This window comes from Chiloscyllium plagiosum, unplaced genomic scaffold (genome assembly GCF_037043375.1).
Source record: "Chiloscyllium plagiosum isolate Xiang-an unplaced genomic scaffold, Cpla_swu_hap1 HiC_scaffold_50, whole genome shotgun sequence".
NCBI lineage: Eukaryota > Metazoa > Chordata > Chondrichthyes > Orectolobiformes > Hemiscylliidae > Chiloscyllium > Chiloscyllium plagiosum.
The window spans coordinates 50,791,126-50,814,656 of record NW_028270188.1 but is presented as its reverse complement, the minus strand read 5'-3'; the positions used below and the strand labels follow the sequence as shown (position 1 = coordinate 50,814,656).

Here is a 23,531-nt window from a genome sequence, read left to right as displayed (position 1 = left end):
TCCGACAGGGCCCATTCCCTCAGCACTGACCCTCCGACAGGGCCCGCTCCCTCAGCACTGACCCTCCGACAGGGCCCGCTCCCTCAGCACTGACCCTCCGACAGGGCCCGCTCCCTCAGCACTGACCCTCCGACAGGGCCCATTCCCTCAGCACTGACCCTCCGACAGGGCCCGCTCCCTCAGCACTGACCCTCCGACAGTGTCATCTCCCTCAGCACTGACCCTCCGACAGGGCCCGCTCCCTCAGCACTGACCCTCCGACAGTGCCCGCTCCCTCAGCACTGACCCTCCGACAGTGCCCGCTCCCTCAGCACTGACCCTCCGACAGGGCCCATTCCCTCAGCACTGACCCTCCGACAGGGCCCGCTCCCTCAGCACTGACCCTCCGACAGCGCCCGCTCCCTCAGCACTGACCCTCCGACAGCGCCCGCTCCCTCAGCACTGACCCTCCGACAGTGCCATCTCCCTCAGCACTGACCCTCCGACAGTGTCATCTCCCTCAGCACTAACCCCCCGATAGTGCCTGCTCCCTCAGCACTGACCCTCCGACAGTGTCATCTCCCTCAGCACTAACCCCCCGATAGTGCCTGCTCCCTCAGCACTGACCCTCCGACAGTGCCCACTTACTCAGTGCTGACCCTCTGACAGTGCCCACTCCCTCAGTGCTGACCCTCCGACAGTGCCTGCTCCCTCAGCACTGACCCTCCGACAGTGCCCACTCCCTCAGCGCTGATCCTCCAATAGAGCCCACTCCCTCAGCACTGACCCTCTAACAGTGCCTGCTCCCTCAGCACTAACCCCCCGATAGTGCCCGCTCCCTCAGCACTGACCCTCCAACAGTGCCCGCTCCCTCAGCACTGACCCTCCGACAGTGCCCACTTACTCAGTGCTGACCCTCCGACAGTCCCCTGTCCCTTAGCGCTGACCCTCCGGCAGTGCCCACTCCCTCAGCACTGACCCTCTGATAGTGCCAGCTCCCTCAGCGCTGACCCTCCGACAGTGCACACTCCCTCAGCGCTGTCCGTCCGGCAGTGCCCACTCGCTCAGTGCTGACCCTCTGACAGTGTCCACTCCATCAGCACTGACCCTCTCACTGTGCCCACTCCCTCAGCACTGACCCTCCAACAGTGCCCACTCCCTCAGCGCTGACCCTCCGACAGTGCCCACTCCCTCAGCACTGACCCTCCGACAGTGCCCACTCCCTCAGCACTGACCCTCCGACAGTGTCCGCTCCCTCAGCACTGACCCTATGACAGTGCCCGCTCCCTCAGCACTGACCCTCCGACAGTGCCCACTCCCTCAGCACTGACCCTCTGACAGTGTCCGCTCCCTCAGCACTGACCCTCTGACAGTGCCCACTCCCTCAGCACTGACCCTCTGACAGTGCCCACTCCCTCAGCGCTGACCCTCTGACAGTGCCCACTCCCTCAGCGCTGACCCTCTGACAGTGCACACTCTCTCAGTGCTGACCCTCCGACAGTGTCCGCTCCCTCAGCACTAACCCCCCGATAGTGCCCGCTCCCTCAGCACTGACCATCTGACAGTGCCCACTTACTCAGTGCTGACCCTCTGACAGTGCCCTCTCCCTCAGCACTGACCCTCTGACAGTGCCCACTCCCTCAGCGCTGACCTTCTGACAGTGCCCTCTCCCTCAGCACTGACCCTCTGACAGTGCCCTCTCCCTCAGCGCTGACCCTCTGACAGTGCCAACTCCCTCAGCACTGACCCCCTGACAGTGCCCTCTCCCTCAGCACTGACCCTCTGACAGTGCCCTCTCCCTCAGCACTGACCCTGTGACAGTGCCAACTCCCTCAGTGTGCTCCCGGTAGTGACACTCCCACGACTGGAGTTGGGCTTGATCACATGACCCTCTGCGCCAGAGCTGAGGTCGGGGGTTATTCTACCCCATGAACACGTCAATGCCCATTGTGGGGGAGAGTGGGGATTGGCGAGGTGGGGATTGGACCTGACAGAGAGGATCTGGCACTTTGAAACAGGAAATACCCTGGCAAACCGCAGCCCTGCGCATGTGGGTGGCTTATCTCTCAGTTATCCGAGTGTGGGTACAAATGACAGCAAAGGAATTTCAGGAATTCCCAAGGTGCCTGTACAAACATTTCTGGCATTTGTCGGATACCGGGCAATGTTCCTGGCTGGGGGGGTGCCAACTCCTGCAGGTCTGGACCCGTGTCTCTGGGAGATGAAAATTTTGTCCCTGGCACAGGCAGTGGGGGCGACTGGGCTCTTTGATTGCAATGTAGGAAGCAGATTACTGAGAGGCCACTGATTGGCTGTGGGAGACAGGGTGAGCTGGGGATTGGACATGCCCAAAGACCAATGAAGGGAGAGCAGAAGTGGGAGGGTGGGGAGGGAGTCCTGGGGGGAAATGGATGAGGAGATCATATAATTGACCCTCTGACAGCGCTGACCCTCCGACAGTGCCCACTCCCTCAGCACTGACCTTCTGACAGTGTCCGCTCCCTTTGACAGTGCCCATTGCCTCAGCACTGACCCTCCGAAAGTACCTGCTCCCTCAGCGCTGACCCTCCAACAGTGCCCTCTCCCTCAGCACTGACCATGTGACAGTGCCCACTCCCTCAGCACTGACCCTCTGACAGTGCCCGCTCCCTCAGCACTGACCCTCCGACAGTGCCCGCTCCCTCCGACAGTACCCACTCCCTCAGCGCTGACCCTCCAACAGTGCCCTCTCCCTCAGCACTGACCATGTGACAGTGCCCACTCCCTCAGCACTGACCCTCTGACAGTGCCCGCTCCCTCAGCACTGACCCTCCGACAGTGCCCGCTCCCTCCGACAGTACCCACTCCCTCAGCGCTGACCCTCCAACAGTGCCCACTTCCTCAGCACTGACTGTCTGACAGTGCCCACTCCCTCAGCACTGACCCTCCGACAGTGCCCACTCCCTCAGCACTGACTGTCTGACAGTGCCCACTCCCTCAGCACTGACCCTCTGACAGTGCCCACTCCCTCAGCACTGACCCTCTGACAGTGCCCACTCCCTCAGCACTGACCCTCTGACAGTGCCTGATCCCTCAGCACTGACCCTCCAACAGTGCCCACTCCCTCACTGTGTGAAGGGTGTTATATAAATGCAGGATGTTTGTTGCAGCCGGTTGTCTGAGAGAGACAGCCCGTGTGCCCTTGGAGATAGAAGCCTCGTGAGGTCTCAGTGCTGATCGATGAGAATGGGATTAATCAGACAGTGATGGACCAGGGCAGTGGGAGCTCCTGGGCAGGCAGAGAGGAAGTGATTCAGTTAACCATGACGCCTGCACTGTCCATCAGAGCCTTCAACAAAAACTGCCTGCATTAATATAGCACCTTCAAAGTAGCAAAAGGGATCCCCAGTGTTTATTATACTGCATGAGGTGGTACCAGGGACAGGTAACTAAAATGGTGGGAAGTTTTGAGCTGGATTGTAAAGGGGTTAGAGAGATAGAGGGGGTTGGGAGGGAATCCCAGAGTTCCAGGCTCTCAGGCAGCCTGCGGCACCTCTCCAATGCCAGGGCGATGGGAATCGGGGGATACTCGAGAGGCAGGAATTGGAGGAGTGCAGAGATCTTGGAGGGTTGTAGGGAGCGGGAGGGGGTGTAGAGGCTGGAGGGGGTGACAGAGATAGGGAGGGGGTGTAGGGTCTGGAGGGGTGACAGAGATAGGGAGGGGGTGTAGGGGGCTGGAGGGGTGACTGAGATAAGGAGGGGGTGTAGGGGGCTAGAGGGGATGACAGAGATAGGAAGGGGGTGAAGGGGGCTGGAGGATGTGACAGAGATTGGGAGGGGGTGTAGGGGGCTGGAGGGGGTGACAGAGATAGGGAGGGGGTGTAGGGGGTTGGAGGGTGTGTCAGAGATAGGGAGGGGGTGTAGGGGGCTGGAGGGGGTGACAGAGATAGGGAGGGGGTGTAGGGGGCTGGAGGGGGTGACAGAGATAGGGAGGTGGTGTAGGGGGTGACAGAGATAGGGAGGGGGTGTAGGGGGCTGGAGGGGGTGTAGGGGGCTGGAGGGGGGGACAGAGATAGGGAGGGGGTGTAGGGGTGGTGACAGAGATAGGGAGAGGGTGTAGGGGGCTGGAGGGGGTGACAGAGATAGGGAGGGGGTGTAGGGGGCTGGCGAGAGTGACAGAGATAGGGAGGTGGTGTAGGGGCTGGCGGGAGTGACAGAGATAGGGAGGGGGTGTAGGGGCTGGCCGGAGTGACAGAGATAGGGAGGACGTGTAGGGGCTGGAGGGGGTGACAGAGATAGGGAGGGGGTGTAGGGGTTGGAGGGGGTGACAGAGATAGGGAGGAGGTGTAGGGGCTAGAGGGGGTGACAGAGATAGGGAGGGGGTGTAGGGGATGGAGGTGTTGACCGAGATAGGGAGAGGGTGTAGGGGCTGGAGGGGGTGACAGAGATAGGGAGGGGGTGTCGGGGCTGGAGGGGATGACAGAGATAGGAAGGGGGTGTAGGGGTTGGAGGAGGTGACAGAGATAGGGAGGGGGTGTAGGGGGCTGGATGGTGTGACAGAGATAGGAAGGGGGTGTAGGGGTTGGAGGAGGTGACAGAGATAGGGAGGGGGTGTAGGGGGCTGGAGGGTGTGACAGATAGGGAGGGGGTGTAGGGGACTGGAGGGGGGTGACAGATATAGGGTGGGGGTGTAGGGGCAGGAGGGGATGACAGAGATAGGGAGGAGGTGTCGGGGCAGGAGTGGGTGACAGAGATAGGGAGGAGGTGTAGGGGGCTGGAGGGTGTGACAGAGATAGGGAGGGGGTGTAGGGGCTGGAGGGGTGACAGAGATAGGGAGGGGGTGTAGGGGGCTGGAGGGGTGACTGAGATAAGGAGGGGGTGTAGGGGGCTAGAGGGGATGACAGAGATAGGAAGGGGGTGTAGGGGTTGGAGGATGTGACAGAGATTGGGAGGGGGTGTAGGGGGCTGGAGGAGGTGAAAGAGATATGGAGGGGTTGTAGGGGATGGAGGGGGTGACAGAGATAGGGAGGTGGTGTAGGGGCTGGAGGAGGTGAAAGAGATAGGGAGGGGGTGTAGGGGCAGGAGGGGATGACAGAGATAGGGAGGGGGTGTAGGGGGCTGGAGGGGGTGACAGAGATAGGGAGGGGGTGTAGGGGGCTGGAGGGGGTGTAGGGGGCTGGAGGGGGTGACAGAGATAGGGAGGGGGTGTAGGGGGCTGGAGGGGGTGACAGAGATAGGGAGGGGGTGTAGGGGTGGTGACAGAGATAGGGAGAGGGTGTAGGGGGCTGGAGGGGGTGACAGAGATAGGGAGGGGGCGTAGGGGGGTGACAGAGATAGGGAGGGGGTGTAGGGGGCTGGCGAGAGTGACAGAGATAGGGAGGTGGTGTAGGGGCTGGCGGGAGTGACAGAGATAGGGAGGGGGTGTAGGGGCAGGAGGGGGTGACAGAGATAGGGAGGGGGTGTAGGGTCTGGCGGGAGTGACAGAGATAGGGAGGACGTGTAGGGGCTGGAGGGGGTGACAGCGATAGGGAGGGGGTGTAGGGGTTGGAGGGGGTGACAGAGATAGGAAGGAGGTGTAGGGGCTAGAGGGGGTGACAGAGATAGGGAGGGGGTGTAGGGGGAGGAGGGGGTGACAGAGATAGGGAGGGGGTGTAGGGTCTGGCGGGAGTGACAGAGATAGGGAGGACGTGTAGGGGCTGGAGGGGGTGACAGCGATAGGGAGGGGGTGTAGGGGTTGGAGGGGGTGACAGAGATAGGAAGGAGGTGTAGGGGCTAGAGGGGGTGACAGAGATAGGGAGGGTGTGTAGGGGATGGAGGTGTTGACCGAGATAGGGAGAGGGTGTAGGGGGCTGGCGGGGGTACCAGAGATAGGGAGGGGGTGTAGGGGGCTGGCGGGGGTGACAGAGATAGGGAGGGGGTTTAGGGGGCTAGCGGGAGTGACAGAGATAGGGAGGGGAGTCCTGAGCTATAGTCATGTGGATGGGGTCAGTACTGAGTGCCAGCAGCCTTGTGACAGTGGGAGGGATTGGAGCAGCAAGGTGCAATGATTAACTGATATGTCCCAGGATGTGGGTTCGACCCAAGTGAATGGCAAGGTCACACTTTGAGCGTGTGCCTGACCGTTCATTCCCTTATTCGTCAGCCTCTTCCGAGATTGACACTTGCCTGTGGGTCAGACAGGACCTGATCCCCCAGCCTCCTAGCCCACAGTTGGGGACATTACCACAAGTGGCTCCCTGGCCGTTATTAATTCATGTAAGTCTGACCACTTGCTGGGGAGTTTGAGGGAAACCGGACAGGGATTACGGTCGGAGGAGACCCCGTGCAGATCTTCCCTGACCACCCTCGATGCCATAATGTCCTTCCTCACCCGTACAGATGCCAATCATTCTTACTCAGAGGTGAGTCACCAGGAGGACAGGTGTGTTCAGAGATTCTAACAGCACAGCGCAGGGTTTGATATTTGAAAATGAGCTCAGTGTGACAGTCGCAGACTCGCCGACTTTAAAGGCATTTAAATGGTCATTGGATAAACATAGGGATGAATTGGATTGAATTTATTGTCCCGTGAACCGAGGGACAGTGAAAAGCTTTGTCTTGTGAGCAATACAGGCAGATCACAGAGTGAAGTCGCACAGATAATTAAACAATAGGTAAACAGCAGCAAAAACAAAATCACAGGGACAGGGGATTGTGAAGAGTTTGTGAGTCCATTCAGTAATCTAACAACAGCAGGGTAGAAACTGTTTGGAAACCGGCTGGTGCGTGTGTTCAGGTTTCTGTAGCTTCTCCCCGATGGTCGAGGTTGTAGAGAAACATTACCAGGGTGGGGTGGATCTTTGAGAATGCTGGCGGCCTTTCCTTGACAGCGGGCCTGGGAGATGGATTCTGTCGATGGGAGGTTGGCCTTTGTGGTTGTCCGGGCCGAGGTCACCACTCTCTGTAACCGTCTCCGATCTTGAGTGGTACAGTTGCCAAATGGGATAGTGTAGGTTAGGTCGGCTGCAGATTGGTTACTCAGGTCGGCGCAACATCGGGGCTGAAGGGTCTGTACTGCGCTGTTCTATGTTTCATGTAGTGGAGCTACTGAGGCTAGATGGGACCAGTCTGCATCATTTTAGAGACCTCTTCTGCTTGTTTAAGGCTTATCACAGAAAGACAGGTCAGGTGAACTTTGACCCCCAAGCTAGGTGAGGTTCAGGTGACCAAAGGTTCCGCTCCAAGATGTCAACTCTCAGCCATGCCATAACACAAACCAACAAGATAGAGGGGTATATGGAGGAAATGTCAGTGTTTAAGGCGGTGATCCCCAAACTAATCCCACTGCCCCCCCCCCCCCCGCTCTCTCTCCATAGCCCTGTATCAATCCCCAAACTAATCCCACTACCCCCGCTCTCTCTCCATAGCCCTGTATTGATCCTCAAACTAATCCCACTGCCCCCCCGCTCTCTCTCTCCATAGCCCTGTATCAATCCCCAAACTAATCCCCCTGTCCCCCCGCTCTCTCCCCATAGCCCTGTATTGATCCCCAAACTAATCCCACTGCCCCCCCCCGCTCTCTCTCCATAGCCCTGTATCAATCTCCAAACTAATCCCACTGCTCCCGCTCTCTCTCCCTGTAGCCCTGTATCAATCCTCAAACTAATCCCACTGCTCCCGCTCTCTCCCCATAGCCCTGTATCAGTCCCCAACTAATCCCACTGCCCCAGCTCTCTCTCCATAGCCCTGTATCTGTGACTGATTTTAGGAATCCTGTGAGGACAGTGTCACTGTCTGTTGGGTGTTAGGACGGGGAGGTGAGGACGTTGAGATATTTGTGGTGGACTCTTCCTGTGCACCCTCTCTCTCGCTCTCTCTCTCTCTCTCTCTCTCTCGCTCTCTTTCTCCTCCCACCGGTTACTGGTCTCTGCAGGGGAGCCTGTGTACTGCACGGTGTGTGGTAGCTCAGGTTATTTATTACCTTGGTACACAATGCAGTGCCCAACGCGAGGTAGAGATCACAGCTCACCCAGCGAGAGCTGCCTGATAATACCCCTCAGACACTCACATCGCCAGCCTCCCCTCTCCCCAACTCCACACCCCCTTCCCCTCTCCACCTGCATTGTTTTCCCCGTTCCCCCTTTCTGATAACCCCATCCCCACCCCCCTCCTCATTCCTTATTCCCCTCTCCCCTACCACCACATTCCCTCCCCTCACCCCTCTTCTCCATCACCCCCCTTCCCCCTTGTCCCCTGCCACCACACTCACGACCCCCCCCAATTCTACCCCAGCCCCTTGCCCCCCCCCTCACCCTGCTCACTGTCCATCTCCCTCCGCCCATTCTCCGCCCCCTCCCCCAGTCCTCCTAACCACTCTCTCAGCCCCCTCTCTCTCTCTGCCCTTCCCCTAGCTTCCTCTCCCCCCTTCCCCCCTCTCCTTTAGGGAAGGAAATCTGTCAACTTTACCTGGTCTGGCCTGCGTGTGACTTCAGACCCCTAGTGACGTGCTACAGGAGTGTAGGAGGCTGAGGGGTGACCTTGTAGAGGTTTATTAAGTCACGAGAGGTGAGGATAAGGTGAATGGTAGGCAGTTTTTTCCCTAGGGCGGGGGAGTTTGAGACTAAGGAGGAGGGAATAATTTTAAGGTGAGAAGAGAGAGATTTTTAAAAAAGGGGCAAATGTTTTTACCCCGAGGGTGGTTCGTGTGTGGAATGAGCTTCCTGAGGAAGTGGTGGATGTGGGGACAGTGACAACATTTAAAAGGCATTTGGATAAATACATGAATTGGAAAGGGTTTGGAGGGATATGGGTCAGGAGCAGGCAGGTGGGACTGGTTTAGTTTGGGATTACGGTCAGCACGGACTGGTTGGGCCGAAGGGTCTGTTTCTGTGCCATGTGACTCTTAACTGCCCTCTGGGCAATTAGGGGCATACAATAGACACCAATAATGCCCACGTCCCGCATTTTAACTTAGAGTTGCAGAACAAAGAGACCTTGGAGTGCAGGGTCATAGCTCCTTGAAAGTGGAGTCGCTGGTAGATAGGATAGTGAAGGCGGCGTTTGGTATGCTTTCCTTTACTGGTCAGAGTATTGAGTGCAGGAGTTGGAAGGTCATGTTGCGGCTGTAGAGGACATTGGTTAGGCCACTGTTGGAATATTGCGTGTAATTCTGGTCTCCCTGCTATAGGAAAGATGTTGTGAAACTTGAAAGGGTTCAGAAAAGATTTACAAGGATGTTGCCAGGGTTGGAGGATTTGAGCTACAGGAAGAGGCTGAACAGGCTGGGGCTGTTTTCCCTGGAGCGTCGGAGGCTGAGGGGTGACCTTATAGAGGTTTACAAAATTATGAGGGGCACGGATAGGGTAAATAGGCAAAGTCTTTTCCCTGGGGTGGAGGAGTCCAGAACTAGAGGGGCATAGGTTTAGGGTGAGAGGGGAAAGATATAAAAGAGACCTAAGGGGCAGCTTTTTCACCCAGAGGGTGGTTACTGTATGGAATGAGCTGCCAGAGGATGTGGTTGAGGCTGGTACAATTGCAACATTTCAGAGGCATTTGGATGGGTATACGAATAGGAAGGGTTTGGAGGGATATGGGCCGGGTGCTGGCAGGTGGGACTAGATTGGCTTGGGATATCTGGTCGGCATGGACGGGTTGGACTGAAGGGTCTATTTCCGTGCTGTACATCTCTGTAACTCTAATGTTGATTTTCTTTCTCCCCCCCCCCCCCCGCCTTCCCCAATCTTTCCACACGGGGAGCTGTTTGAGTTGGAGGAGTCGGAAGGTTCCGGAACGTCGGACGGCGAGTCGGACGACAGCAGGGAGGGGCATGCCCGGCAGGGGGTCAGCCCCTGGGGCAGCGACCTGCTGAGCTGCGTCAGCGATGGCGACCTGCGGAAGCTTCTGGAACACGCCGGGAGCAGGCGGCGGTCGCTGGGGTGGGAGGCGGGGCCGGGCTGCGTCCACCAGCCGCCCTCCCGCAGCCCCTCGCAGTGGGTGGGGGAGGGGGGCCGCCGCCGGCGCTCGAGCGAAATGTGGACGATGCCCCCCCAAGTCGAAGAGCCGGCCTCCCGCTCCGGCCGCCGGCGGTCTTCGGCGGACCAGGGGCCGAGGTGGGGGAGCAGGGCGTCCCCTGGGACTCAATCCTGGGGCAACGCCCCCAACCCCCAGCACCAGTGAAGCAAAAGGTAGCCCCATTAGGGGTGATACAGGTCAGGACCCCTGGATCTTGCAAGGAAAAAAGCTTCCCTGGCCTCGATTCCCACGCGTTCCAAACCCCATGCTTTAATCATCCCAACACTGTGACTCATTCACAGGGCAGAGAGGAGCCAGACCAGGATCAGGAAAATCTCTCCTGCCACCTCCACCTCTTCAGATTGTGGGTTCATGCGCCCTTCCCACTGTCTCCAACCCATCATGGCAGCGCTGAGGGAGCGGGCACTGTCGGAGAGTCAGTGCTGAGGGAGTGGGCACTGTCACAGGGTCAGTGCTGAGGGAGTGGGCACTGTCAGAGGGTCAGTGCTGAGGGAGTGGGCACTGTCACAGGGTCAGTGCTGAGGGAGCGGGCACTGTCACAGGGTCAGTGCTGAGGGAGCGGGCACTGTCAGAGGGTCAGTGCTGAGGGAGAGGGCACTGTCAGAGGGTCAGTGCTGAGGGAGTGGGCACTGTCACAGGGTCAGTGCTGAGGGAGCGGGCACTGTCACAGGGTCAGTGCTGAGGGAGCAGGCACTGTCACAGGGTCAGTGCTGAGGGAGCAGGCACTGTCAGAGGGTCAGTGCTGAGGGAGCGCCTCACTGTTGGCGGGTCAGCACTGAGGGAGTGGGCACTGTCACCGGGTCAGTGCTGAGGGAGCAGTGGAGTCCAGTGTCTGATTGGAATAGTGTACTGGCTAGTTTTGTGAGCTTCAACCAACTCCAGTGACCAATGCAATTCAAGTCATACACTGGATTCCAATGATCCGGGGAATTCTATCATTGTCTCCTGGGTAAATCTGAGACAATGAGAGATGGGAAGAATTTGAGAGTGTGGCTGAGAGAAATAATGAGATGAATATTCTGAAATCTAGAGAGAGAGTCAGTCCAGCTCCCTTTCTCTGACCCCATTACAGCTCTGTAAATTACCCAGCCTGTTATTCACAAAGCAGCTAGCATTCTGCACTTCTGTACATCGTGTCCTAACTGCACCTATTAATAAAGTTGGAAGATGATTATTCCCAGCAACTTTGTCATGATTTATCGGAGGACAAAGCTGCAGTTCTATACCCTGGTACTGGTCCATCAGGTCAGGATTGAGAGTGAAAATCCCAACATTCATTCACACAATCTCGCACATATCACTGTCTCTCTCACACAGTATTCATTCACATTTTCCCAGACAATCTATTCACTTTCACACTCAGCCACACACTCACTCGTATACTGTCACACATGAACACACGCAAATGCTTATGTACACACACCCTGACACATCCACACACACTCTCACACAGATTTGTATTCACGGAACAACAGATTTAAGAACAGTTTCTTCCTCGCTGTTATTAGACTTCTGAATGCATCTTTCAAATTTTAGATCTAATGGTGATCTTGCTCTCTGCATCTTCTCTGCAGGCATCACATTATATTCCACGCTCTGCTCTATTACCCTAATGTACTCTGTATGGTAAGATCTGCTTGCATTCGTGAGTTTTGAGAAGATTTGTAGCTCAGGTTGAGGTTCTGGATGTAGTTTTGCTCACTGGAAGGTTCATTTTCAGACGTTTCATTTCCGTACTAGGTAACATCTTCAGTGAACCACCGGACGAAGCACTGTTGATGATTCCCACTTTCTATTTATATGTTTGGGTTTCTTTGGGTTGGTGATGAAAATGAACCTTCCAGCTCAGTGAGCAAACCTACATCTATCTGCTTGTACTGCACGAAAAACAAAACTTTTCATTGTCCCCGAGGTCCATGGGACAAAAATAAATCAGATCCAATCAGTTACACACCCAAACATGCACGCTCTCAAATATACACACACACACAAATACAGTCACACTCACACATTCACAAATACACACAAATATACTCACTGTCATACAAATACACACACACACTCACATGCACAAATATCCTCACACATAAATACACTCACTCACACGTACACACACATACACACAAATACACTCACATGCACACATATACACACACATTCACTCCCATGCACACATGTACACACAAATACACTCACTCACAAATACACATATACACAAAAATACACACATGTACACACCAATACACACTCACATGCATACATATACACACAAATACACTCACTCACATGCACACGTACACAAATACACTCACATATACACACAAATACACTCACATGCACATGTACGCAAATACACACATGCACACATATACACACAAATACACTCATGTACACACAAATACACTCACTCACATGCATACATATACACAGCAATTCACACACACTCACATGCACAAATACCCTCACACATACACTCACACACATACACACTCTCACATACACGCAAGTACACTCACTCACATGCACACACAAATACACACACATATGCACAATTACACACACACCCATAACACAATACACTGACACACAAAAATACACACACACACTCATTCTCTCACACTCACACATAAACACACTCACAATCACATTCACACACACAAATGCACTCAAACACACACACTCACAAATGCAGCCACTGGACTCCTCCCTTGGGGAACAGGATGAGGCCATTCATTCCCCTTGTTCCTGTCCCACCATTCAGTTAGACCGAGCCTGATCTGTGCCTTAACTCCATCTACCTGCCTCACGATGAATCGTCCATCCAGCGTCCAGCCTCAAAAGCACCTTGGGGTTTGAGGTGGGAAGGCTCTGAGATTTTCCCCTGACCTGCTGCCAGGAAACGGGGTTTCCTGACTCCAGGGGTCGAAATGTTGGATTCAATTAGTCACATCTCATAACAGAGCAGTGCATTTATTACAGGCTAATTACGGAATACATTGACACCGTGAGAAATATGTACAAATGATTACCATCTTAAATAGAGATTTACATCAGTTAACAAAATGAACATCATTTACAATATCCACAACAATTGCTACAACACAATTTTGTCGGCTGTTCAAGGGGTTAACTTCTCCGAAGTGAGTTCAACGTATCACTGCTGCTGAAAGGGGCAGACAGTCCCTCGGGTGTCCGGCTTGTTGACCTTGGGTGGCATCACAGCTTGGTGAAGGCCAAATGGTGTCTGGGGGCCATGTCCTGAGCGGCTGAGCCAGAGACAGGCCCTTCGGTCCGAATTGGTCCGTGCCGACCAATGTGTCCGTCCACTTTCACCCCCACTTGGCCCATCTAATCCAAACCATTCCTGAGCGTGTGTTTGGATCGAATCACAGTGACCCGGGGTGGGGGAAGGGGCAGGAAATTGGGCGGGAGGGGATGTCAGATCAGCCCTGAGCGAGGTCGGACGAATGGCCTCCTCCTATGGCCATTTCTTACCATCTGATTGGCCAAGGGGGTTGAGGGGTTGTCGGGGATGGAGTCAGAAACAGATGGGATAGTCTCGCGGAGAGGCGGGCTGAGTGGCCTCCTCCTGTCCCCATTTCTTACTGTCCTATTAGCCAAGGGGTTGAGGGGATTGACGAGGTTGGAGAGTAGAAACAGATGGGATAGTCTGGCAAAGAGGTGGGCTGAGTGGCCTCCCCTGTCCCCATTTCATACCGTCCTATTGTCCAAGGGGTTGAGGGGATTGACGAGGATGGAGAGTAGAAACAGATGGGATAGTCTGGCAAAGAGGCGGGCTGAGTGGCCTCTCCGTGCTGCTTCTTCTTCCGTTAGTCCACCCGCCTCTTGCCCCCGAACACGGCAGAGACGCTGCGGACGATGCCCCGGAGCCGGGCTGCCCGTTTGGGCACTGCTCTGGCCTCCTGCACCGCAGCCAGCAGCTGGCGGAAGACCAGCAGGACCCCGTGGTAGCCTTCGGCAGCTGAGACCTCCAGGAAGGCGCAGCCGCTGCCCAGCGCCAGGAGGCGCCCTTCCTCCACCGACACCTCCCGCCGGTGGCACAGGTCCCTCTTGTTGCCCGCCAGCACCACGGTGGCCCGGGCACTGCCCCGGAGCCACGCCAGCTGCCGACGCGCCACCTCGAAGCTCTGCCGGTCTAGGATGCTGTAGACCAGGACGAAACCATCGGCCCAGCGCATCTGCTGTTCGCTCGGCTGCGAAAGGGGGACGGGTGTGAGTGCCGGCATTCCCTGGAGACGGATCGAAGCCCCCGCTCAAGCCCCTCGGTGCAGGACGGTGCCCCCTCCCTCCCCTCCAACCACCCCACGGCTATTCACCTTTAGTGTGCCTCATAATCAGACCCAACCCTGACCTCAATGGAGGCTGGGGCATCCAACAGGGGTAGCCAATGGCACTGGGGTAATTGGACATCTTCTCCACCCCCTCCCACCGCTCCCCAGAGTTCTCATCCCTCTCCCCACAGGGAATGGCTACCAGCTATTCACCTTTAGGGTGCATCACAGTTGGAACCCATCCTGACTCCACTGGAGACTGGGCTGTCCAACAGAGTAGCCAATGGCACTGACGTAAATGTTTTTCACCCCCCCACCCACCTCCAGAGGGCTCCATCTCATCCCCCTCCCCACACCAACACCCCCTCCGTTCCCCACCCCCACACTCTCCCTGCCCCAATCACCTGGAGGTTCAGACAGTCCCAAATGTGAAAGCGAGTCTCCGCACGGTCGATCGTCACGTTGTGAGTGTAAATGGTCTCTGTCAAGGCAAAACCAGGAGTCAGCTGCTGGCTATTCGCCTACAGAGTGCGGCGCAGATCAGATTCCAGTCCCAGGCCCCCAATGGAGAGTGTGGGGTACGCCTTCCTCCCCCCCTCCCCAACACCCCCCCGCCCCCAAGAACGGGGGGTGGGGGGCATTGAGGGACATGGATTCTAACACCTCATCAACTCCCTCTCCCCTCAACTCCTTCTCCCCTTCAACCTCCCACAACTTCATCTCCCCCAATTCCCTCTCCTCCAATTCCCTCTCCCCCTCAACCTCCCTCCTCAACTCCATCTCCCCAATTCCCTCTCCTCCAATTCCCTCTCCCCCTCAACCTCCCTCCTCAACTCCATCTCCCCCATGCCCTCTCCCCCAATGCCCCCACCCCATTCTCTCTCCCCCAATTTCCTCTCCCCAACACCCCTCCTAACTCCATCTCCCCCAATTCCCCCTCCCCCAATTCCCTCTCCCCCAGTTCCCTCTCCCCAAACCCCTCTTCTCCAACTCCCTTTCCCCCGGCTCCCCCTCCCCCAATTCTCTCTCCCCCAGTTCCCTCTCCCAAACCCCTCTTCTCCAACTCCATCTCCCCCCAATTCCTTCCCCAATTCCCTCTCCCCACAATTCCCCCTCCCCCCAAATTCCCACCTCCCACCCACCCCCGCCGAGCAGAATGGTCTCCTCACCGATATCGCCGTATTCCCCGATGAATCTCCGGGTGAGGAAGCGGACGGCGAGGGCTACAGAGGGACAGAGAGAGAGAGACAGAGGTTGGAGGCTGAGTATCAGGAAGAGGTCACCACAGAAAGCCGGTCCTAGCCACAACTGCTAGCCCCTGTCCCCTCTCCCACCACCCGGCAGGGTCCACTGGAGGCTAGCTCTGATGTGAAGGTCCCGGGATGGGATTCCCCAAGGACAGAGGACCGGCCACTTCCCAATCGCTTGCCCCCAACCCGTTGCTAACAGGACAGAGGCCAGACCAAAGGCAAGATGGGGCGGGGTGGGGGATAAACCAACACAGTTCAGGAACAAACAGCAAAACAGAGCGTAACTCTTTGTGGGTTAAGACTGACCGGGTTGGTAAACAGCAAAGAAATAGGCCCTTCGGCCCATTTAGTCCGTACTGGCCATTGAACAGCCATCAATTCAATTCCGCTGTCCAAATCTGACAGGATCTCCAGTTCAGACAGACAGACAGACACACACACACACACACACACACACACACACACACAGACAGACACACACACACACACAGACACACACACACACACACACACAGACACACACACACTCAGACACACACACACACAGACACACAGACACAGACACACACACACAGACACACACACACAGATACACACACACACAGACACACACACACACACACAGACACACACACACAGACACACACACAGACACAGACACACAGACACAGACACACAGACACAGACACACACACACACACACACACAGACACACACACACACACACACAGACACACACACACAGACACACACACACAGACACACACACACACAGACACACACACACAGACACACACACAGACACACAGACACACACACACACACACACACACACACACACACAGACACACACACAGACACACAGACATACACACAGACACACACACACACAGACACACAGACACACACAGACACACACACACACAGACACAAACAGTCTGTGGAGCAAGGGGCGGGCTTGAACTTGGGTCTCCCAGCTCAGAGAGAGGGACACTACCCCTCTCCCCCCACCAGGACACTCCGCATAACCCACATATCCCGAGTGGGCTCCCAAGGGTGCCTTCCCTCTCCTTTGGCCACCTCCTTGGATTCAGGGCTGATGGGCAGAAAGGTTTACTCAGAGAGCTGGGTAAACAGGGAATGCAATCTCGGCTAATGGCAGACTGGGTGGTGCTCCAGCGACCCTGGCATTTGCCCTTCCTGCACCCCCCACCGCCCCCCCCCACGCCCCTCCCCCGGCTCCCCGCGACCAGGTTTTCAAAAGAAAATCCATTCACCAGACTTGCCAACCCTCTCTGCACCCAGGATGAGAATGTTGACCTGCAGTCTCTCCTGACCGGGCACTGCCAGGCATTCCCGGCTTTTGGTGTGGAGTACCATGTCTGCTGGCAGGAGCTGGTGCTGCCGGGAACAGGTATAGCACACTCTGCTCGAACACAGACAAGTCTGTTTTATACCACCTCCCACAGCCTGGAGAAAAGGGGCAGGGCAGGGGGTGGGCAGTGATGTTGTCAGCGTCCAACCACAGTCTGATCCGCAGACCTCACCGAGTTCTGGGCCACAGAGTGTTCATGAGTCATTTTTAACCGTTTCTAGGCATGTTCAAAGGTTTCATTGTTGGCTTCCTGCGGAATGGGGTGGGGAGGAAAGCAGAATTGTAAAATCCGAGGGTCAGGGCTGAGAGCACGGGCACTGTCGGAGGGTCAGTGCTGAGGGAGCGGGCACTGTCGGAGGGTCAGGGCTGAGGGCACGGGCACTGTTGGAGAGTGACGGCTGAGGGAGCGGGCACTGTCGGAGGGTCAGGGCTGAGGGCACGGGCACTGTTGGAGGGTCAGTGCTGAGGGAGCAGGCACTGTTGGAGGGTCAGTGCTGAGGGAGTGGGCACAGTTGGAGGGTCAGTGCTGAGGGAGTGGGCACAGTTGGAGGGTCAGTGCTGAGGGAGTGGGCACAGTTGGAGGGTCAGTGCTGAGGGAGTGGGCACTGTCGGAGGGTCAGGGCTGAGGGCACGGGCACTGTTGGAGGGTCAGTGCTGAGGGAGCGGGCACTGTTGGAGGGTCAGTGCTGAGGGAGCAGGCACTGTTGGAGGGTCAGTGCTGAGGGAGCAGGCACTGTTGGAGGGTCAGTGCTGAGGGAGTGGGCACAGTTGGAGGGTCAGTGCTGAGGGAGTGGGCACAGTTGGAGGGTCAGTGCTGAGGGAGTGGGCACAGTTGGAGGGTCAGTGCTGAGGGAGCAGGCACTGTTGGAGGGTCAGTGCTGAGGGAGTGGGCACAGTTGGAGGGTCAGTGCTGAGGGAGTGGGCACAGTTGGAGGGTCAGTGCTGAGGGAGTGGGAGGGGGACCCCGTTACTCCAGTGAGAGTCAGCCCCTTCAGGAGGGGGAGGGGGACCCCGTTACTCCAGTGAGAGTCAGCCCCTCCAGGTGAGGGAGGGGGACCCCGTACCCCAGTGAGAGTCAGCCCCTTCAGGAGCGGGAGGGGGACCCTATACCCCAGTGAGAGACAGCCTCTTCAAGAGAGGAAGGGGGACCCCGTACCCCAGTGAGAGACAGCCCCTTCAGGAGGGGGAGGGGGACCCCGTACCCCAGTGAGAGACAGCCCCTTCAGGAGAGGGAGGGGGACCCCATACCCCAGTGAGAGACAGCCCCTTCAGGAGGGGGAGGGGGACCCCGTACCCCAGTGAGAGACAGCCCCTTCAGGAGAGGAAGGGGGACCCCGTACCCCAGTGAGAGTCAGCCCCTTCAGGAGGGGGAGGGGGACCCCGTACCCCAGTGAGAGTCAGCTCCTTCAGGAGAGGGAGGGGGATCCCGTATCCCAATGAGAGTCAGCTCCTTCAGGAGAGGGAGGGGGACCCCGTACCCCAGTGAGAGACAGCCCCTTCAGGAGAGGGAGGGGGACCCCATACCCCAGTGAGAGACAGCCCCTTCAGGAGGGGGAGGGGGACCCCGTACCCCAGTGAGAGACAGCCCCTTCAGGAGAGGAAGGGGGACCCCGTACCCCAGTGAGAGTCAGCCCCTTCAGGAGAGGGAGGGGGACCCCGTACCCCAGTGAGAGTCAGCCCCTTCAGGAAGGGAAGGGGGACCCCATACCCCAGTGAGAGTCAGCCCCTTCAGGAGAGGGAGGGGGACCCTGTACCCCAGTGAGAGTCAGCTCCTTCAGGAGAGGGAGGGGGACCCTGTACCCCAGTGAGAGTCAGCTCCTTCAGGAGAGGGAGGGGGACCCCGTACCCCAGTGAGAGTCAGCCCCTTCAGGAGAGGGAGGGGGACCCCGTACCCCAGTGAGAGTCAGCCCTTTCTGGATGGGGAGGTGGACCCCGTACCCCAGTGAGAGTCAGCCCCTTCAGGAGGGGGAGGGGGACCCCGTACCCCAGTGAGAGTCAGCCCCTTCAGGAGTGGGAGGTGGACCCCATATCCCAATGAGGGTCAGACCCTTCAGTAGGGGGAGGAGGATCCCGTACCCCAATGAGAGTCAGCCCCTTCAGGATGGGGATGGAGACCCTGTACCCCAGTGAAAGTCAGCCCCTTCAGGAGGGGGAGGGGGACCCCGTACCCCAGTGATGGTCAGCCCTTTCAGGAGAGGGAGGGGGAATACGGGAGGATCAGTTCCACCACAGAACACACCAGATGGCCTCCTTTTTTAGAGACAGTAATTTCCCTTCCCACGTGGTTAAAGATGCCCTCCAACGCGTCTCGTCTACATCCCACACCTCCGCCTTCAGACCCCACCCCTCCAATCGTAACAAGGACAGAACTCCCCTGGTGCTCACCTTCCACCCTACCAACCTTCGCATAAACCAAATCATCTGCCGACATTTCCGCCACCTCCAAACAGACCCCACCACCAGGGATATATTTTCCTCCCCACCCCTTTCCACCTTCCGCAAAGACCGTTCCCTCCGTGACTACCTGGTCAGGTCCACGCCCCCCTACGACCCACCCTCCCATCCTGGCACTTTCCCCTGCCACCGCAGGAACTGTAAAACCTGTGCCCACACCTCCTCCCTCACCTCTATCCAAGGCCCTAAAGGAGCCTTCCACATCCATCAAAGTTTTACCTGCACATCCACTAATATCATTTATTGTATCCGTTGCTCCCGATGCGGTCTCCTCTACATTGGGGAGACTGGACGCCTCCTAGCAGAGCGCTTTAGGGAACATCTCCGGGACACCCGCACCAATCAACCACACCGCCCTGTGGCCCAACATTTCAACTCCCCCTCCCACTCTGCCGAGGACATGGAGGTCCTGGGCCTCCTCCACCGCCGCTCCCTCACCACCAGACGCCTGGAGGAAGAACGCCTCATCTTCCGCCTCGGAACACTTCAACCCCAGGGCATCAATGTGGACTTCAACAGCTTCCTCATTTCCCCTTCCCCCTAGCTCCAAACTTCCAGCTCAGCACTGTCCCCATGACCTGTCCGGACTTGTCCTACCTGCCCAGCTTCTTTTCCACCTATCCACTCCACCCTCTCCTCCCTGACCTATCACCTTCATCCCCTCCCCCACTCACCTATGCTACTTTCTCCCCACCCCCACCCTCCTCTAGCTTATCTCTCCACGCTTCAGGCTCACTGCCTTTATTCCTGATGAAGGGCTTTTTGCCCGAAACGTCGATCTCCCTGCTCGTTGGATGCTGCCTGAACTGCTGTGCTCTTCCAGCACCACTGATCCAGAATCTGGTTTCCAGCATCTGCAGTCGTCGTTTTTACCCAGGATAGTGTTCAGACTGAACCTTGAGACATTGTTGATGTTAGAACCCACACAATCACCACTCATTGTGCAAGTTTTAAAGTTTTGCTGCTGCACGTTTGCTCCATTGCATTCATCTCCAAAGCATAGCGGCCCGACAGCGTGGAAGCAGGCCACTCGGCCTGTCGAGTCCGCACCCACCCGCCGAGGAGCACCCCCACCCCACAACCACACCCACCCCTGCCCCTACCGTAACAGGACAGAACTCACTGGAAAAGCTCAGCAGGTCCAGCCGCATCTGAGGAGAGAAATCCGAGTTAACACTGCGGGTGGGTGGGGAGGTGACGGTAGTTAGGAAGAAGTTGTGTTTTATGTAGAAGATAGGGTGGGAGGAGGGGGTTAAGGAGTGAACGATAGGTACAGATAGAGCCCAAGGAGAGAGGTTAGTTGGACAAAGGAGTAGATAACAATCCAGCTGGGAGGGTGCATAGCTGTCAGTGGAGACTATTAGTGACTAACAATGGGTTGTGTGTAATGAGGCCTGGTTTGTGGGGCTATAACCTGTTGGATTATAACCTGGTGTTGCGTGATTTTTTTTTTTACCTTTGTACACCCCAGTGCAACACAGGCGTCTCCAAATCCTGAAGTTATTGAACTTGATGTTGAGTCGAGAAGGCTGCAGCCTCTCCCAGCTGCAAATAAGGCGCTTTCCTTCCAGTTTGTGCTGAGCTTCCATCACTGTAACCCTGCATTTCCCACGGCGAACCCACCGAGCCTGCTCATCATGGGACAATTCCCCACGGCCAATCCACCCTAACCTGCACATCCCTGGGCACTATGGGACAATTCCCCACGGCCAACCCACCCTAACCTGCACATCCCTGGGCACTATGGGACAATTTCCCATGGCCAATCCACTCTAACCTGCACATCCATGGGCACTATGGGACAATTTTCCACGGCCAACCCACCCTAACCTGCACATCCCTGGGCACTATGGGACAATTTCCCATGGCCAATCCACCCTAACCTGCACATCCCTGGACACTATGGGACAATTTCCCATGGCCAATCCACTCTAACCTGCACATCCCTGGGCACTATGGGACAATTTCCCATGGCCAATCCACTCTAACCTGCACATCCCTGGGCACTATGGGACAATTTCCCATGGCCAATCCACTCTAACCTGCACATCCCTGGGCACTATGGGACAATTTAGCATGGCCAATCCACCCTAACCTGCACATCCCTGGGCACTATGGGACAATTTCCCATGGCCAATCCACTCTAACCTGCACATCCCTGGGCACTATGGGACAATTTCCCATGGCCAACCCACCCTAACCTGCACATCCCTGGGCGCTATGGGACAATTTCCCATGGCCAATCCATCCTAACCTGGACACTATGGGACAATTTCCCACGGCCAATCCACCCTAACCTGCACATCCCTCGGCACTATGAGACAATTTAGCACGGCCAATCCACCCTAACCCGCACATCCCTGGACACTATGGGACAATTTAGCACGGCCAATCCACCCTAACCTGCTCATCCCTGGACACTATGGGACAATTTAGCATGGCCAATCCACCCTAACCTGCACATCCCTGGGCACTATGGGACAATTTAGCACGGCCAATCCACCCTAACCTGCTCATCCCTGGACACTATGGGACAATTTCCCATGGCCAATCCACCCTAACCTGCACATCCCTGGGCACTATGGGACAATTTCCCATGGCCAACCCACCCTAACCTGCACATCCCTGGGCACTATGGGACAATTCTCCATGGCCAATCCACCCCAACCTGCACATCCCTGGGCACTAGGGGACAATTTAACATGGCTAATCTGCCCTAACCTGCACATAGTGGGCGGCTCGGTGGCACAGTGGTTAACACTGCTGCCTCACAGCGCCAGAGACCCGGGTTCAATTCCCACCTCGGGCGACTGACTGTGTGGAGTTTGCACGTTCTCCCCATGTCTGTGCGGGTTTCCTCCGGGTGCTCCGGTTTCCTCCCACAGTCCAAAGGGTTAAGGTGAATTGGCCATGCTAAATTGCCCGTAGTGTTAGGTAATAAGGGGTAAATGTAGGGTATGGGTGGGTTGCGCTTCGGCGGGTCGGTGTGGACTTGTTGGGCTGAAGGGCCTGTTTCCACACTGTAAGTAATCTAATCTAATCTTTGGACAGTGGGAGGAGACCAGAGCACCCGCAGGAAACCCACGCAGACATGGGGAGAATGTGCAAACTCTCCCTGAGGCTGGAATCAAACCAGGGTCCCTGGTGTTACGGGGTAACAGTGCTGTCCAGTCTCTTAGAGTCTGTTAGAGGGTGAACAGATGTGTGGTCCGGGCTGCTCTCACACCATGACATCCTCACTTGGTGATAAAGACGGTAGGACATAGGGGCAGGAATTAGGCCGTTCAGCCCATCGCGTCTGCTCTGGCATTCAATCATTTCTGACAAGTTTCTCAACCCCATTCTCCCACTCTCTCCCCATAGCCCTTGATCCTCAAGATCCTAAATATACTGAATGACCTGGCCTTCTGTGGTAGTTAATTCCATGGATACCCGCTGAAGCAAGTTTCTCCTTATCTCTGTTCTAAAAGGCCTTCCCTTGAAAGAGCCCACCACTCCTTTCCCTTGGCCGCTCTGGTCTGAGTTAGCCTTTGCATTCTCCCCTCACCCTGCCCCAACCACCAACGTTACTCCATCCCTTGGGCCCCACAGGCAGCGAACAGGAGGAATTTCTGGATGAGGTTCATCCGTTTCCCTGACAACCAGGAATGCCGTGTCTTGGATACCAGTGGACTTTGATCCCATTGGTCTTTGAGATTTGTGAAGGGTGGAACTTCTCCCTTTGGCAGTGTTGGTGGGGGAGTGGCAAGGTTGGTGCTGGGTTCCTGAGGTAAGTATTGCAAGGTGGTGAGGATTTCTCTTTCTTCTACGGACATCCCATTTGCGCCACACAACCCCCCCCCCCCCCCCCCCCCCCCACCAGCACCCCTCCCCCCCACCATTGCACCCCCTCACTCAGCCAGCTCCCAGCTGCTCCCACAGCTCTGCGGTACCACACGAAGGACCTGCATTTGTATAGCAACCAACAGCCTGTCCTCAGGTGTCAGTTGTAATGCAGGAGGGGAGAGTAGGAGGTTGAGGGAGGGAATGCAGAGCTCAGCAACCCCACAACACCCAGCCCCTCACCTCCAACCACCCAAACCCACCCCTACCCCAACTAGGGGCTAGTTGGGTGGTGGATGTGCGAGATCACGAGGGTTGTTGGGGCAGGAGGGGGGTGATAGAGATAGGGAGGGGGTGTAGGGGGCTGGA

General features: G+C 56.6%; 2 protein-coding genes across 4 annotated transcripts in view; one reads left to right on the top strand and one right to left on the bottom strand.

Moving 5' to 3' along the window:
* The window catches only part of LOC122547942 (perilipin-2-like), a 54,952-nt gene extending 43,808 nt beyond the window's left edge, over positions 1-11,144 (top strand). For both annotated transcript variants that reach the window (XM_087985068.1, XM_087985067.1), the window contains one exon: positions 9,694-11,144. In XM_087985068.1, the coding sequence (XP_087841194.1) occupies positions 9,694-10,113 (420 nt within the window). In that variant the 3' untranslated portion in view covers positions 10,114-11,144. The remainder of the gene's footprint in view (positions 1-9,693) is intronic.
* Positions 11,145-12,920: 1,776 nt separating this feature from the next.
* LOC122546993 (ras-related and estrogen-regulated growth inhibitor-like protein A) lies at positions 12,921-16,922 on the bottom strand. 2 transcript variants are annotated; one of them, XM_043685592.2, is made up of 4 exons: positions 16,789-16,922; positions 15,431-15,484; positions 14,666-14,742; positions 12,921-14,183 (listed from the first exon to the last, which is right to left on the bottom strand). In XM_043685592.2, exons 1-4 carry the CDS (start codon positions 16,889-16,891, stop codon positions 13,800-13,802), a joined length of 618 nt encoding a protein of 205 aa, XP_043541527.1. In that variant the 5' UTR covers positions 16,892-16,922; the 3' UTR covers positions 12,921-13,799. The 2 variants fall into 2 exon arrangements, with proteins under 2 accessions (XP_043541527.1, XP_087841196.1); XM_087985070.1 differs by having other exon boundaries at positions 16,832-16,910.
* Positions 16,923-23,531: the final 6,609 nt, after the last annotated feature.

What these genes read in the sequence shown, in the direction of transcription:
- LOC122546993 (XM_043685592.2), bottom strand. Translation starts at nt 16,891, where the DNA reads ATGGTACTCCACACCAAAAGCCGGGAATGCCTGGCAGTGCCCGGTCAG. An exon ending in AGAGAGGGTTGGCAAGTCTG is followed by an intron (nt 15,485 to 16,788) that starts GTGAATGGATTT and finishes GTCCCTCTGTAG; the next exon opens with CCCTCGCCGTCCGCTTCCTC. An exon ending in CGGGGAATACGGCGATATCG is followed by an intron (nt 14,743 to 15,430) that starts GTGAGGAGACCA and finishes TTGCCTTGACAG; the next exon opens with AGACCATTTACACTCACAAC.